This window comes from Gracilinanus agilis, chromosome 3 (assembly GCF_016433145.1).
Source record: "Gracilinanus agilis isolate LMUSP501 chromosome 3, AgileGrace, whole genome shotgun sequence".
NCBI classification, from domain to species: Eukaryota; Metazoa; Chordata; class Mammalia; order Didelphimorphia; family Didelphidae; genus Gracilinanus; species Gracilinanus agilis.
In genome coordinates, this window is record NC_058132.1 from 10433426 (window position 1) to 10451542 (window position 18117).

The window sequence follows — 18117 nt, forward strand, 5'->3', positions numbered from 1 at the left end:
ATTCCCTCATTAGCTATGTCCAAAAAAAATGCCTCCATCTGCACTGAGCAGCACCTCTCTGTCTGGAGGTGGATAACATGCTTCATCATGAGCCCTGGAGATTTGTCATTGGTCATTGTTCCCAAACTTCTTCTTCTCCTTCTTGTTCAGTCATTTCCGTCATGCCCAACTTGTCATTCCATTTGGGGTTTTCTTGCCAAAGATACTGGAGTGGTTTGCCATTTTCATCTCTAGCTCATTTTCCAGATCAGGAAACTGAGGCAAACAGGGTGAAGTGACTTCTAGCTGTGTTTCTCCCATTTTTTAGAAACTCGTGACTAGCACCCCAGCTCCTTTACATAATATCATATAGGATATAGTATATATAATATTACATAGGATAAATAGGATATATTTTTAAAAATTAGCTGATGGCCCAGTTTATAGAACAAGGAGCCTGGTCAGAAAGTCCTAAGTTCAAATCTGGTCTCAGACAATTACTAGTTGTGTGATTCTGGCGAGTCACTTAATCTCCATTGCCTAGTACCCCTTACCACTTTTCTGCCTTGGAACACATTACTGATTCTAAGATGGAAGGTAAGGGTTTAAAAAAATTAATAGAAGGTAAAAGTTAAAAATTTTAATATTAATAATTAATTAAAAAACTAACCCAGGCACATAGTAGGTGCTATATAAATGCTTATTCCCCCTTTCCCTTTTCCAAAGAGATATTCTTTCAGCAATATAGCAGGGATAAAGGTATATTTTCCCTAATACCTTGAGGGCATATTCTCCTCTAAACTACCTTTGTCTCTGGGTGAGCAGCTACAGAATTTCTCTCAATATCTACATATAGTTGATTTCACTAAGTTCATTTTTAGATGTGGCATAACTGTTCCTTGAATCCTTTTGATGGGCAAGATATTTCTCCTTGCTTCTCTGGACACTGATGTGCAGATAGCTATAACACCTGGTCTGGATTTTGACTGCTGAATTCCAGTGGCCCATTCTGCCATTGTCAAAGTCTCTACTGCTCTTAGGATGAAAAGGAAAAGGGCAAATGGGTCACATTTTGCCGTGCTCTGTGGGCTTAGAAAGACCCCACAGCCCTTCATTATATAGCATGGCACCTGAATATAATGAAATAGTGCTGTGATGTAAGAAATGAAGAATATAATGAATAAGGAGAAAGCACTGGAAAGGAGAAGCACTGGAAGACTGTATCAACTGATACAAAATTTAGAAGCAGTACCTATAAGACAATATACCCAATGACTACAATAATGTTAATGGAAAGAACAGCATCTACAAAACAATAAAAAATGAATGTTGCAAAATTACAAAGAACAAGCTTGAACCCAGGAAAGTTATATGAAGTGTCGCCTTCCTCATCTTCTTTGCAGAATATGAGAAATATAAGGGTGTGGACACTGCATATAGTGTCAGAATTTTTAAATTTGCTGATTGGTTTTACTGATTTTTTTTCTCTTATTCTTAAATTCGTTGTTATCAAGAGTGGTTCTGTGACAGGAGGAGGTATACATGTAGAAATATCAACAATGAAGAACAAAAGGTATTCAAAATATATTTATAAAGGAATCTTCTTCATATTTCTCCTCTGGGTAAAAGTGAAATTTGTTCTCTTAGGAAATAATTTATGCTGTGTGAGTTTTCTTTCTTTTTTTCCCCTTTTCAGTAATAACAGAAAATATCTTTGCAGAATACATTGTACCTGCTAAGTCCTTGTGAAAAATTTACAAAATTATCTTTATAAGTTTTCTTTATGGCATATCACCTGTGACGAGTTTGATGAGGATGACAAGTTTGATGAAAGTTTCACATCTCCCTCTGTCTTCTTTCCTTCTGTCACCAGAAATTTTCATCAATCATGAATAAATCACATCCATTCTCCCTCACACTCTAGGTACAAACTAATCACAATAAGACATTTCTCAATTCTCTTCCAACTGCTAATATAAACTGCTCTTCTCCACATTCCATTTGGGTCTCCAGATTTATGGTTTCAAATGGTGGCCCTGACACTAGGAATATGATCTTTGGCAAATTTGTGGTCTTTAGTTTCCTCCTTTGAAAAATGAAGAAGTTGTTCTAGATGAACTTAATAGTTTCTTCTAGCTCTAAATTCTATGACTTTGGATGTTTCCAGGAATCTGTGACATTCAAGGATGTGGCTGTGGACTTCACTCAGGAGGAGTGGTGTCTCTTGGACCCTTCCCAGAAGGCTCTGTACAAAGATGTTATGCTAGAGACCTCCCAGAATCTGCTCTCTTTAGGTAAGGATAGATTGCCTTCTGACCCAGGCCCTGTCCAAGCAATTGTGAATCTGCCACTGAAAGGAGTTTATCTTTGTTCCTTCCCTATTTTATAGTGTTTCTTGTATCAAGCATTTAACCATTATTAGAGACCAAAAATTCCTAGTCCTTTCCTGTCCAAGGAGACAGGAACCTCGTGTTTTCTGTTCTCACACCAAAGGTCTTTGCTTTGTCTAATAGAGTTTCATTATATTTTCCTAATATATTTCAATATATTATTCATATATTTCCATTTGTATTTTCTAATAGGATTTTATTATTATTTCAAACTATCTCTTCCTAAATCTAAGGAGTTTTAAATGAAAGATGAAATCAAAATTATGTCCCTAAAATATGGTCATTCCAGCTATTTTATAAAGATATCCAGTGAGAAGAATCTTCATTCTCTTAAGGCAACCCTTTCCCCTTTGAGATGTGTCTAAATTTGCAATCCACTGCTACTAGTCTTGTTCTCAGGGGTCGGTCAGAGCAAGTCTGCCCTTATTTTTCTCTTGATACTTCCCCCAAATTCAAATGGCAATGCTGAAAAATATGGAGTGTTTCCTTCTTTCTAGCAAGGAGATGGAAGATTTCATGAATGAATAATTTCATGATTCCAAATTGGTTCTATGGTTCTCTCTCTCCAGTAGCTCCTAGAACCATTGCATAGATTATCCCTAAGGAGGCTTCAATATTACCCTTTGGCCCTTCCTAGCATGCCCCCTTTCCTTAAAAAGAACTAAATTCTCAAGTTCTCTAGATGATCAGAACTTCCTTATTTATCTTGAACAGGGCTTCCAGGTGCCAAAGCAGATCTGATTTCCCAGTTGAATCAAGAGGAAGCTTGGATGCTGAAAGAAGAAGACCCAAGGAACTCCACTCTACGTAAGTGAATGAAACTCAAGAACTATTATCTCAGGAAATTATCATCTGGAAATATTGTGCAAAGAATTCTCCACTCCCTCCCCTTCATAAATTTCCCAAGGTCATTCTTAAAATACTAAAGGTATCTTTTCAGTTCAGTCATAAACTCTTTTTGTCAACAAAAGTCATTTTCCTGATCTCTCTTGCCTGAAAGATAGATTAGTCTGTGTTATTACACAGAGCTTTCTTTTTCCCCATTCTTGGTGGTCTCCTGTGTCCCCAAAGTCTTTCTTCTGAGTCACTTTCCCTGACTGTTTATTGATTGGTCAAATGATCCATTGTATAATAATAACTCATGAGACAGAGATGCTCACTGCCCTTGAGGGTTTTTGTAAACCTCCTTGAAAGTGTGAGATATAGGTAGATAATAATGCATACTGTGGCTAGGTCATGTCTCTGGCACACCGAGGAAGTGCTTTAGGTGTAGATAAAAGAGCAATAGAACTGTGGATCCAAGCTGAGAAGATGGGTTACAATACTAAAAGAGGGGTGGGGGGTGTGTGAGAAGATTAAGTATCTAGCAAGAGGGCATAGTAGAGAGTATACAGGAGACTAAGGAGTGCAACCTGGAGAAGAATGAAGACATGGCTGGCTTAAAATTGAGGTTCTAGAAGAACAAGTCAATCAGAGGAAAAGGCTACTGGTTGGAGGTATTGTAGCATGTGAAGTCCAAAGGTGGAGTCAACTTCCAGGAGGAAGAGGTTTCTTCGACTTGGTAGACAAAGTCTGGGAGAATCAGGAGTGTAGTCTTGAGCAGAATGAAATGAAAAATGAATGTTGGCTGCATGAAGAGAAACCTAGCCACCACACCAATGAAGTTAATAGTCCCATTGTATGCAAAAGAGCCAGGACCAAATGTGTAGACTTGAGGTAATTCATTCCAGCACTATATTTTATGATAGATATAGACAGACTCAGAGAAGAGTAATATAAGATGCACAGGTATAGGTGGTTTCTAATCAACTCCTTGGAGAACTTCTGACCTTTGATATGATGACAGAACTACTGAAGAGTAATTGGTAAAGTGTGGTGGAATAATTGGATGAAAGAGTGAGTAAATGTCTAAATGAATGAATTAAAAACACATAGTAAGCAGTTTCTATGCGAAAAACACTATGCAAGGTGCTAGGGATATAAATAGAAAAGCAATGGGGTCCTGGCCATCAATGAACTCACATTCTATTAGGAGAGACAACCCATAAAAATTTCAGTTGCCTGTCAGATGAAAATGCCCCGTTGTCCTTAGAATGCTGTATCAAAATTGATGATAATGCATGTTCTTTAGTTTCATTTCCACTCTTACATCACATCTGGTTCTGATTTTGAACCACTTGATAATGCAATGGAATTTGGTGGTAAGAATTTTTTTTTCTCAGGTTCTTCAGTAGCTAAGGGTATGCCACCTGAGATAGAAGTTGGATACTTGCATGTCCACAAGGGTTGGTTCCCAAAATGATGCCTGCATAGCGCTCTGACAGTTACCCAATATCTATTGAAGGGAGTGTATATATTTCTGAGGTTACTATAGCAATTTCACAAAAATTAACAATGAGATGATGGCTAAAAAACTCATAAAGAAATACAAAACATATCCTTTTCCTATCAGAACACAACAAAAATTATAAGCAATAATTGAAATTTGAAGACTGAATTCAAACTCATGTGGATTGACTTTCCAGAGCTGTGGAAAGAGCTCTTATATAGCTTTTACAGAGTAGAATTGTAGAACCAGCTCTTACCTTATAAGCTCTGTGACTTTAGTGATGCCATTTATCTATTACATTTCCCATTTCATGAAGTATAAAGTTTAATGGGAATGCCTGCCCTATTGGATGGACTCAGGGGTTTCATATGTGAATCTCTATAAAGTAAATCACTTTAAAAGATGTGAGTTCTGTGTGACCCTGGGCAAGTCACTTGACCCCCATTGCCTACCCTTACCACTCTTCCACCTATAAGTCAATACACAGAAGTTAAGGGTTTAAAATTAAAAAACAAAAACAAAAACAAACAATGTGAGTTAATAGTAATTTATTATTATTGATTTGTACCATTTGAGTCCATTGAAGGTTATTCTTTTTGATTGGGTGAATACAATTAAAAACAATTTAAAAACCATTTTATTTTATGCCACGCACCATTTTAAGTGCTGGGAATTCAAGTATAAAAGGCCAGAAAGTCCCTGTACTTGGGGAGCTTATACTTTTAATTGGAGGAAGATCACATAGAAAAATATTCAGCCACAGTTTAGATGGAAAGGCCAAAAAGTCATAAGGGTGCATTATATGGATGGTAAGATCTTGGGTCCTTAGGTTACATCAATAAGTTGGATAACATTTCCTGAGTGTCTGTAGGGCATAGAGACACAGTAGAGGTCAAGGTCTAGAAAATGTTAGGAAGCAGTGTCTTTGCAGTGGTAAGACCATAAGGTCCTCCAACTCCCTTTGAGGAATAGAGGTGGTGATTCTGTTCGCATTGAAGCAGTATAAATAGTCAAACAACTATTATAGGTTCTGGATGACACTGAAAGGTGGCAAAGAGAAGAGAAAGAGGGGAGAGCACCACTAGTGGTCACACATCTAGTCTGGTTGGATGTGTACTGAACATCTGTGTTAAGGTTGGGGAGAAAGTAAGGAAAGGAAGGAAAGGAGGTTAGAAAACATAGGTATCAGACTTTTTTTTTTCTGCTAGTGGAAATAAGTAAATATACTTCTGTGTTTTTTATTCCTTCAGGTGGGGAAACCAGGATTAAAACCAAGAAATCTACTCCAAAACTGAGTATCTCCTGTGATTTCAGTTTGAGAGAAATCTGGAATTGGGAGAGCAATTTGGAGAAGAAGCAAGGAAATTGGGATAGTTATTCCAGACCATCAAAAATTAACTTCAGGAAGACTTCCAGTAAAGGGAGAGATGAGGAATGTAATAAATTTCAGAGGAGTTTTAGTCCAGAGTTAGATCTAACCCTTTCTGTCCAACAGACGGTGCCCACTGGAAAGATTCTCTGTGAATATGATGATAGTGGAAGAAGCATCAGGAAGTATTCAGAACTAATTCAATTTAAGAAAATTGCCTCAGGAAACAGATATTCCAAATACAATGAATATAGAGGTCATTTTGATGAGCAGAATGAGCTTATTCAGCATCAGATAAAGCAAACCAGAGTGAAGGTTTTTCAAGATAATCATGGTGAGACTGCTTTTGCTTTAATCCCAGATCTTATAAGTCATCAGAAAAGTCATCCTGGTGAAATGACTCATAAAGGTGATGAATGTAGTAGGGGACTTATCCATCAGTCGTCTCTTAGTTTACATCAGAGTATTCAAACTAGAGAGACATTGCATGGATGCAATCAATGTTGGAAAGCCTTTTTTCAGAGCACAGAACTTATTAAACATCAGAAAATTCACAGACTAGAAAAGCCCCAGAGCTCAACCCTTACTTCATGCCAGAAAATACATTCTGGAGAAAAACTGTATAAGTGTAATCACTGTGGAAAGGCTTTCAGACAGTCCTCCAACCTTGCTGTACATCAGAGGATACATACTGGAGAGAGGCCTTACAAATGTAATGAATGTGGGAAGGCCTTCAGCCAAAGCTCAACCCTTATGACACATCGCAGGGTTCATTCTGGAGAAAAACCTAATAGATGTAATGAATGTGGGAAGGCGTTCAGTCAGAGTTCATCCCTTATTGCTCATCGAAGGATTCATACTGGAGAGAAGCCCTATACATGTAGTGAATGTGGGAAAGCCTTCTGCCATAGTTCATCCCTTATTGCACATCGAAGGATTCATTCTGGAGAAAAACTGTACAAATATAATCAGTGTGCAAAAACTTTCATAAAGCCCTCCCAACTTGCAGTGCAGGATCAGAGGATTCACCCTGGAGAGAAGCCCTATACATGTAATGAATGTGGGAAAGTCTTCAGATGGAAGGCAAAGCTTGTTGTACATGAGAGAATCCATACTGGAGAGAAACCTTATGAATGTAATCAGTGCAGAAAGGCTTTCAGACAGTCATCTAAACTTGCAGTACATCAGAGGATTCATACAGAAGAGAAGATGTATCAATGCAATGAGTGTGGAAAAGCCTTTTCCCAGAACTCATCCCTTATTGCACACCAAAGGATTCATTCTGGAGAAAAACTTTACAAATGTAATCAATGTGGAAAGACTTTTAGAAAGCCTTCCAGACTTGTGGTCCATCAAGGGATTCACACTGATGAAGCATCATATAAATGTAATGACTGTGAGAAAGCCTTCAGTGAAAACTCATCCCTTACTGTACACAAGGTGATTCACACTGGAGAGAAACCTTACAAATGTAGTCAGTGTGGAAAGGCTTTCAGACAGTCCTGCAACCTTGCTGTACATCAGCGGATACATACTAGGGAGAAGCGCTATAAATGTAAGGAATGTGGGAAAGTCTTTGGTGAACGGTCATCCCTTATTGGGCATCAAAAAATTCATTCTGGAGAGAAACCTTACAAATGTAATGAATGTGGGAATGCTTTTAGACAGAGCTCATCCCTTATTGCCCATCAAAGGATTCACACTGGAGAGAAGCCCTATAAATGTAATGAATGTGGGAAGGCATTCAGCCGGAGTTCATCCTTTATTGCCCATCAAAGGATTCACACTGGAGAAAAGCCCTATAAATGTAACGAATGTGGAAATGCTTTCAGCCACAGCTCATCCCTTATTGCTCATCAGAGGATTCATACTGGGGAGAAACCCTTTAAATGCAATGAATGTGGGAAGTCTTTCAGCCACATCTCTTCCCTTATTGCCCATCAGAGGATTCATACTGGGGAGAAGCCCTTTAAATGCAATGAATGTGGAAAGTGTTTTAGCCAGAAGTCATCCCTCATTGTACATCAAAGGATTCATTCTGGAGAGAAGCCTTATAAATGTGATCAATGTGTAAAGGCTTTCATAAATGCTTCCAAACTTTCTGTACATAAGAGGATTCATACTGGAGAGAAGCCCTATAAATGTAATGAATGTGGGAAAGCCTTCAGCCGTAGTGCAAACCTTATTGTACATCAGAGAACTCATTCTGGTGATAAACGTTATAAATATAATCATCAAAAGTCTTTTGGACAGACCTCCACCCTTATTGTACAGAAAAGACTTAATACTGGAGAGAATCTCTACAAAGATAATGAATGTGGGAAGGCTTTCACTCTGAACTCATATCTTACTGGTCATGAAAGAATTCAGCCTGAAGTAAAACCTAAATCTATTTGAAATGGGAATGCCTTAGCTGGAAGGCAGAACTTATATCAGAAAATTCCTCTTGTTCATGAATCTACAGTCTTTAATGAATTTTAAAAAGTCTCTCATGTCCATCATGTATTATAATACATTAATATTCCAGGATATTCTTTAGTCATTCTAGAAGTGATTAGCAACCACTTTGCTTCCAATTTGTTGTAACCAGAAAAATTGCTTCTTTGATATTTTTGTGTATCATTTACTTTTTACATTTAGGGTCAGAAGTGATGGATGGCTTAATATTCTTTCTTGGATAATTCTTGGATAGTAATTTTTCCAGTTTTTTAAATACTAGATTAGAAGTTATTCTGTAGAGAACAACTGATGATTTATTAATTGCCAAATCCAGTGTTGTTGTTTTTTAATCAATCTTCATCCATCTTGACCTTTCTGCAGCCTTTGATAGAATCACCTTCTACTTCACAGATTTGATCTCAGCCAAAAGACCAAGAAGTGATCACTCTCTTCTCAATAATCCTTTCTCTCTCAGTTTTAGGACACTATCCTATCCTAGGAGCTATCCTATCTCCTGCTTCCACCTGACCAGTCCTAAATCTGTGTGGGATATTCATTTAGGTCATGCCCACTAATACCCATGAGTATCCCTGGGCCCTCTTCCCTCCTTCTAAACTACCTTACTTGGTGATTTTATCAGTTCCCATGGATTTAATGACCACTTCTGTCCTAATTATTCTCAAATACAACTTTTGTTGTTCAGTCATTTTTAGTTGTGTCTAACTCTTCATGTTTCCATTTGAGGTTTTTTTTGGCAAAGATACTGGAGGGATTTGCCATTTCCTTCTATGCCTCATTTTCCAGATGAGAAAACTGAAGCAAACTGGGTTAAATGACTTGCCCAGGGTCACATAGTAAGTGTCAAATCCAACTATCCTTCCCAATATTTTCTGCTGACCTCCAGTCTTGTATCCCCAACCACCTATCAAGCATCCTGAACTGACTATCCAGTAGAAACCTTAAACTCAGCACATCTAAACTCAAGTCATTCTAATCTTCTCTCCTTGACCCTCCCTCCTTCCAGACATTTCTATCATCCTTCAGGGTTACACAGTCCTTGTTAGCCAGGCTACCCACCTAAGCATTATCCTCAACTCCTCACTATCTCTCATCCTCCAAAACCAATTTGTTATCAAAGCCTATTGATTTCACCTCAGGAATACATCTTTTATCTATGCCCCCTTATCTCAGCTGAGGCCATCACCGCCCTGTTGCAGGTCTTCCTGGACTATTACAGTAACCTGCTGGTTGCTCTGTCTGCCACAAGTCTTTCTTCCTCCAGTCCATTCTCCAGATTAATCTACCAAAGTGATTTTTCTAAAGTTCCTAAATCTGACCATGTCACCTTTATTTGCCACCTTTACTTATTCACTTTCACTTCTACTCTTTAAACTCCATTGGCTCCTTATCACCTCTAGAATAAAATAATCTCCAAATCCTTTGTTAGGCCTTCAAAGACCTTAATAACCTAGTCTTCCCTCACCTTTCCAGTCTTCTTACTCTTTACCTCTCTCCCCCCATGTACTCTTTGATCATTGACACAACACACTGGATTTCTTACTGTTCTCCAAACAAGACACCCCATTTCTTTTACCCTTGCCTGGAATGCTTTCTTTTCTTTTCTACACCCCCAGGGTTCCCTGGCTTCCTTCAAGTCCTATTTATAATCCCATCTTCTATAGGAAGCCTTTCCCGATCCTCAATCCAGTGCCTTTCCTCCTTGATTATTTCTTATTTCTTCTATCTATAACAAGAATGTATATATCTGTGTGTGTGTTGTCTCCTTCATTAGATTGGAAACCCCTTGAGTATAGAGAATGTCTTTTGCCTTTCTTCATCATGCTTAGTGCTCACAACAGTGTATGGTATGTAGTTGGCATTTAATAAATGTTTATTGATTGACCGATTTCCATTGCTTCTGGTTCTCCCTGTCTAGACTACTTTATTGATCTCTATTTTTTAAAACCAGGCTCTAAATGGTTTTGATGACTATTTGAGGTCTGGAATAGCAATTGGTCCATGAGCTCTAGATGTCTTTTCATAATTTTTTTTTATATTCTAGAATTTTGTTTCTCCAAATGATTTTTATTGAGTTTTATAAAGTTTTTTTTGATAGTTTGATGTAAAAACAAAGTTGTAAGTCAATTTTAGTATTGCTTTTGTTTTATCATATTAGTATGACCTAGCTGTGAATACTGACTATTCTTTTAGCTATCTAAATTATCCTTTATTCCTATATGAGGATAGGAGTTTTTAGGCCTATATTTTCAGACATTTTCATGTGTTCTATTGATTTTTTTCCTTTTTCTTTAAAAACATTTATTACAAGGGCTAGCCCTTGGGGTAGGGAGGAATACTGGGTAGAAATTGCTAATGTTACAATATATCAACAAAAGTTATTTTTATGAAGAAACATAGGGGGCAATGAGGTGGCTCAATGGATTGAGAGTCAGACTAGACATGGGAAGTTTTGAGTTCAAATCTGATTTCATACACTTTCTACCTGGGCAAGCCACTCTTGTGCCTTGGAACCAATATACAGTACCGATTCTAAGATAAGAAGGTATGGGGTGTGAAATAGGTGAATGGTCTGGGATGGTTGTTTTGTAGAGGTGAGATATCAAGGTTTGATGGTTTCTTCATAACTCACTGAGAGGGTGGACCTTGCAGGCCCCCACAGGCTCAGTATACTTATCTGACTCTAAACCAGTTTAGAAAACAAAGACAGGGTTTTATTTTAACCACAATGAGCTGGATGGAAAGATTAGGGATAGGATACCCTGATCTAAGAAATTCCAGCTAACCCTCCCCCCTTCTAAGATCCTTGCAAAAAGGTGCCTTCGGTTTCTTCCAAGCTGGCTATTTCACTACTCTGACTGCCTAAGATTTTCCCTGCTATTTCACTACCTGACTAAAATCTTCCCAGATAAGTTTTGGCAAGGTATAAAGTTCTTTAGATCAAGTAGGCTGACTCTTTTTCTCAGGGATCAACCCTGACTGGTTAGGCCCAAGATGGCTGTAGGCCTTCTGGTCTTCTTACACTGACCGGCCGGACACAGAGCTTAGAGAAGCTGGAAACACTCTCAGGAGGCTGGAATCATGAGTAGATGACAGTAGGTGGGATTGTTCAAACTGGACAACAGGACCAGTAGCTTTGGCTTCCAGGGGATAGGAAACAAAACTTCCTCCTAGACTTGTAAAAATCCCAAGCAGGAGGAAGTTGTCGGCTTCGGGTTCTCCCAGAAACAGGAAACCAAAAGCCCAGAGTTCTCTCTGTGTCCATTTTTCTCATTTCCCTGCATTCCAGAATAGAGCCTATATGTCATTTTATGGCATGCGGTAAGTTCCCTCTTTGCAAACTCTCCTCTTTGCTACCTGTTTGCAAACCATTTCTTTCCTTTCCTCATTACAGGTGAAACATAAACACATATAATACACATTCTCTAAGGTAATTCTAAATCTGTCCCACTGTTCTGTTTCATCTCGAACCTTTTTTTTTTTAAGCATCATGGACATTCCTTTAAAAATTTCATTATCATTATCATTAAGTCCTTCCCCTTTTCCGATTAAAAATAAAGTATCTTTCCACAATCATCCAAAGTACCCAATCTTATTTTGTTTGGATTTTTTAAATGATATGATCTTTTGTAACTAGGTCAAATATTCATTTTGAGTTTAGTGTGACATGAGGTGTAATATAGGTATCTGAACCAACATTCTACCAAACTGCCTAATAGCTATCTTATTAGTGTTTCCAAGAAGAAGGAAAAAGTCACTTCCCCCCAAGAACTGATGTTCATGAATTTATCAGATAATATGCTCTTATTTTCACCTACTTCTCCTTTTGGGGTAATCTATTGTACTGAATTTTATATGAACTGTCACTGAATGAGATAACCAGATAGAAGAGAATGTTTTATGACTGAAGTATCTTGAGAAGATCGCCACAAGGAAATGGAACTCTGTCAGCTGACAAATCAATGAAGATCTCAAAGAGTATTTGAAATGTTTGCATTCTTCTGTCTAAATATCAACAAAATGTCTATTGAATATCTCCAATTTCTCCTGTAGATCTTGTTTGCACATAGCTGTTTGCATGCCTTCTCCCCAACCCTCATCCCTTCTGCCCCTCATTAGACTGGGAGCTCCTTGAGAGCAGGAATTCTCTTTCTTTGTATCTTCAAAACTTAGCATGGTGTCTGGCACATAGTAGGCACTTAATAAATGTGTATGACCAACTGACTGGAAAATATGAAATGAGGAAAGTCCAAGAATAGTTCAGATATTATTCTAGAAGTTGGAAAATAATAATGATGATGATGACAGTTAGCATTTTCATAGTGCTTTAATGTTTGCAAAGGAGTTTACAAATATGATTATTTTTCCTTTATAAGAAGATTGATAGGTGGGCACTATTTTTATTTGTTTTACAAATAGAGAAACTGAGGATGAGGTAGGTTAAGTTACTTGCCCAGTATCACCTAGCTAGTCTGTCTGAGTCAGGATTTGAACTCAAATCTTCCTAACTCCAAGTCCAACACTCTACTGCACCTTCTTGCCTGAAAAACAACTTTGATAGTGACCAAAAGTAAGTTGTACATTAAACTGGATAAAGCCTACTAGCAGCAATGTAACCAAACAGGACAATTCTAAGGGACTTATGAGAAAGAACACTATCCACATTCAGAGAAAGAACTGTGAGAGTAGAAACAGAGGAAAAACATTTGCTTGATCACATGGTTTGATGGGGATATGATTAGGGATGTAGACTCTAAATGATCGCTCTATCGTAGATATTAATAATATGGAAATAGGTCTTGATCAATGATACATATAAAACCCAGTTGAATTGCTCATTGGCTACGGGAGGTGGGAGGAAAGAAAGGAAGGAAAGAACATGAATCATGTAACCATGGAAAAATATTCTAAATTAAATTAATTTTAAAAACTAGATAAAGCATTAATACAGATTGTAAGCTCCTGCAAGAACTTTTTTCTTCTTTCTCTCTGTCCCCACAAACTCATAGAGTGTACCTGAAATAGATGCATAATACACACTAACTAGTCAGATTGGATTTTTACCAAGGAGAGGGAAAATATTATCCAGTGAACAATGAGAACAGGAATAGCACAATGATTGCAAAATAAGAAATATTACAGAAAATTGGAAATATGGATACTAATATATTTGAGATGATGATAAATGATTTAATGTTGAATGAAGCAAAAATCTTGAAACTGCCACAATGGGAACTGTACAACTTAATAGACGATACGATGTCAGAAACAATAATGATAGCTGTCAATTTACATTCCTGAAACACATCTAATCATGTCATTCCTTATTCAAACATCTAAGAGTTCTCCATTGCCCATAATGGGGAAATAGAAAAGCATAAGCTTGGCATGTGAGTCCTTCACTGTTGTCCAGCTTACCTAGACAGACTAGCAGTCTTGTTCTGGATTCCAGCCAAGTTGGACCACCACCTATTTTCTAAAATTGGCATTCCATAGCTAGTCTAAAATTTCTCTCTGGATCTGGAATGTATTTCATCATTACTTCTGTCTGTAATAATGCCTGGCCTTCTAGGGATATCTCAAATGCCACCTCCTCCAGGAAGTCTGTCTTGATCCTTTTAGATTTAGTATTCTCTTCCTTAGGTTTTGATATCTAAGTGTTATTCCTACCTCAAAGTAACCCATTAGCACTTTGAGGACAGAATATTTTCTCCAAGCATCCCCAAGATCCAGAATAATGATTTATCTCTAGGTTCACAATACACACTATGAAGTGACCATAGTAATCTAGTATTTGATAAGCCCAAAGATCCAAGCTTTTGGGACAAGAACTCACTAATTGTTCAAAACTGCTGAGGAAAATGGAAAACAGTTTGGCAGAAACTAGGTATAGACCAATATCTGACATCATATGCCAACATCTGACATCATATGCCAAGAAAAAGTCAGAATGGATACATGATTTAGACATAAAGGGTGATGCCACAGGCAAATTAAGGGAATATGGAATAATTTATCTGTCAGATCTATGGATAAGGAAAAAAATTTATGACCAAATAAGAGACAGAGAGGATAAAGAGATAGGATATACAATGGATAATTTTGACTATATTAAATGTTTTTGCACAAAATCAATGCAACCAAGACTAGAAAGAAAACAGAACTGAGGGGGGAAAATTCCTTTGACAAAGATCTCATTTCTCAAATATATAGATAATAGAATCAAATTTATAAGAATGCAAGTCATTTCATAATTGATCAATAGTCAAAGGAATAAAAGCAGACAGTCTTCAGGTGAAGAAATCAAAGTTATCTATAGTCATATGAAAAAATGTTCCAAATCACTATTATTTAGAGAAATGCAAATTAAAACAACTTTGAAGTACCACTTCACACCCATCGGATTGGCTGATATGAGAGAAAAGGAAAATGATAAATGTTGGAGGGGGTGTGGAAAAATAGGGACACATGCACTATTGGTAGAGTTCTGAACAGATCTAAACATTCTGAAGAGCAATTTGGAACCATGCCCCAAAAGCTATAAAACTGTTCATATCCTTTGATCTTGCAATACTACTACTAGGTCTGTATCCCAAAGAAATTTAAAAAAAAAGAGGGGTAAAGGACCTATTTGTACAAAAATATTTGTAGCTCTTTTGTGGTGGCAAAGAATTGGGAATTGAGGGGAAACTCATCAAATGGAGAACGACTGAACAAGTGTGGTATATGAATGTAATGGAATATTGTGCTATAAGAAATGATAAACAAGACAATTTCAGAAAAACCTGGAAAGACTTATATGAACTGATATAAAGTGAAGTGAGCAGAACCAGGAGAATATTGTACACAGTAACAGCAATATTGTACGATGACCAACTGAGAATGACTTAGCTATTATAAACAATACAATGATCCAAGACACTCCAAAGAACCCATGATGAAAATACTATCACCCCCGAAAGAAATGGAGATCAAAGCACACCATTTTTCATTTTATCTTCTTCAAGAAGTTTTTTTTCATTTGTTCTGTGACATGTATCTTCTTCCAAACATGATGACTATGGAAATATATGTTATATGATAGCACATGTATAACCTATATAAAATTGTTTACTGTTTCAGATAGAGAGCAAGGAAAGGAGAGAAGCAGGGAAAGAAGTTGTAACTTAAAATATGAGAAAATGAATGTTAAAAATTACTTCTACATGTAATTGGGGGGAAAGAAAGTATTCCTGGAAAAAAGAATTTAAATTTTTCTATTAATAAAAAAGTTCTGGGGCAGCTGGTTAGCTCAGTGGATTGAGAGTCAGGCCTAGAGACAAGAGGTCCTAGGTTCAAATCCACCCTCAGACACTTCCCAGCTGTGTGACCCTGGGTAAGTCACTTGACCCCCATTGCCCACCCTTACCACTCTTCCACCTATGAGCCAATACACAGAAGTTAAGGATTTTAAAAAAAGGTTCCATTTTCTATTTAAAAAAATAATGACTTGTGTGCAGAAAACATTTAATGGTTTTTCTTCATACACCAAAGCATAAAGACCTCACATTCAAATGAGAAAAGTAGAAATATAAAATATGCTTTACTAATAACAAAGCAATAAAATTACATTGAATAAAGAGCCTTTGATAAAAGAATTAAAAATTAATTGGATTTTAATTAGATGCTAGTTTTAAAATTATACCAATCAAATTATCAAAGGTATACTGTGTGAAATAATAAAATTCATTTGAAGAAACAAAGGATTTTAGAATCTGAGGGGAAATAATGATAGACAAGCTGATACAAAGGAGGAAATACCATTTCATATCTCAAACAATATTATAAAGTAGCAGTCTTCAAAGCCACTTAGTATTGTTTAAAACAGAGAAGTAAGTCAAAAGGGACAGATTAGAAAAATAAGAATGAAAAAAAAGGTACTTAATAGCCCTGAATTCAATAAAATGGGAGATATAATTTAGGAAAGAATGTACCTACTTCATTGAAAACTGCTAGGAAAATGGCAAAATATTTAAGAGGATCTTTCTTTTTGTCATTGATCTTGTTGGGATTTGCTAGAATATCCATAGTATACAAATAGTATACAAATATATGCATATATATGTCTATGTACACATGTGATATATGCATACCTATACAACACACTATATACATATGTACATTACATACTTAGGGCATGAAATCTCCAGATCATAAAGCATGAACAAAGCACTTTATTATTTTTGTTTAGGTCATTGGAAATTGATTTGCCAAATAGTTACACCAACTAAACTCTACCAACAATGAATTGGTGCGCCTACAGTTTCATAATTCCTCCAACATTAATGATTTTCATCAGTTATTTTTGCCAATTTTAAAGTAAACTTTACTCATATTTTTGTGGTTATATCATTTAAATTTCTCCCTGTATCCTTCCTTTTCTCCTCTCAGAGAGTCATCTAATGTAATTAAGAAAAAAATTTAAATAGGGAGAAGAAAAAATAAAATAATCAATATATTGATATGAAAGATTTCTCCCCTCATTCTTTTGCAGAGTTGGGGAATTAGGATGCTTATATGGAAAAATATATATTGTTTCAGATTTTTACCTTTTTCTTTGAGTCAAGCTTGTTCTATGTAATTTTGCAACACTCAAAATTGTGTGTGATTCTTTCCATTTATATTGTTGTCATTATGTGTATTGTTTCCTTAACTCTCCTTTTTTAAATTTTATAATAGTTCATGTAAGTCTTTTCTTGATTTTCTGTATTCATTATATTCATTGCTTTTACATCACAGTAATATTCTATTGATGGATCATAATTTGTTTTGTCACATCCCAAACAGTGGACATCTGTTTCATTTCCAGTTCTTTGCTACTATGAAAAGTGCTGCAATAAAGGTTTTGCTATATATAGAGACCTTATCAATGGAATTTCTGGATCAAGTGGTATAGATGTTTTAGCAGATTTATTTGCATAATTCAAAGTTGTTTTAATTCACATCTCTAATGATGATTTAGTATGCCTATCTTTCAATAACCTCATCAACATTGACTATTACCATCTTCTGGCATTTTAATCAATTTGTTGGTGTAATATGAAGCCTCAGGGTTGTTTTGATGTGCATTTCTCTTATCATTAGTGATTTTTTTATTAAAAAATTTATTCTGTGTCATACATGTATTATGTTAAAATAAATACGAGGCTGATCTGGTAATAAGAAAGGGTTGCTAAGCCTCACTTGGGCCTGACGGGCTCTGTAATCTGAGTCTGCCAAGCTGGCTCAAAGATCCTCAGGTGGTGGATGGATCTAGGCTAAGTGGGCAATCACCAATGTGCTAGTAATCCCCAGGGCTTATAAAGCTCAGTTTAGCCAAGCCTGCGCCTCTTCAACAGTGCCCAAGCCAGAGTATCAGGTGGGAGCTATGTGTGTGTTTAACAACTCCTTTAGCCCCTTGACTTGAGGTTGGATTCGATGGTAAAAGGTTGCTTTGGGCTGGCATTGATGTACAAAAAGGATAACTCGATTTTCTGACTATGGTTTGATAAATCCCTTTTCCTACAGCTGTAGATATTTACTGATCAGGAAAGGAATACCAGTCTTCTTTTGGA

At 36.7% G+C, this 18117-nt stretch overlaps 1 protein-coding gene across 1 annotated transcript; it reads left to right on the forward strand.

The window, feature by feature from the left end:
- The first annotated feature begins 2092 nt into the window (after positions 1-2092).
- On the forward strand, positions 2093-8464 carry LOC123240728 (zinc finger protein 665-like). The gene is made up of 3 exons (XM_044668445.1): positions 2093-2273; positions 3084-3176; positions 5949-8464. The coding sequence occupies exons 1-3, from the start codon at positions 2093-2095 to the stop codon at positions 8462-8464; spliced, it is 2790 nt and encodes a 929-aa protein (XP_044524380.1).
- The last annotated feature ends 9653 nt before the right edge of the window (positions 8465-18117 follow it).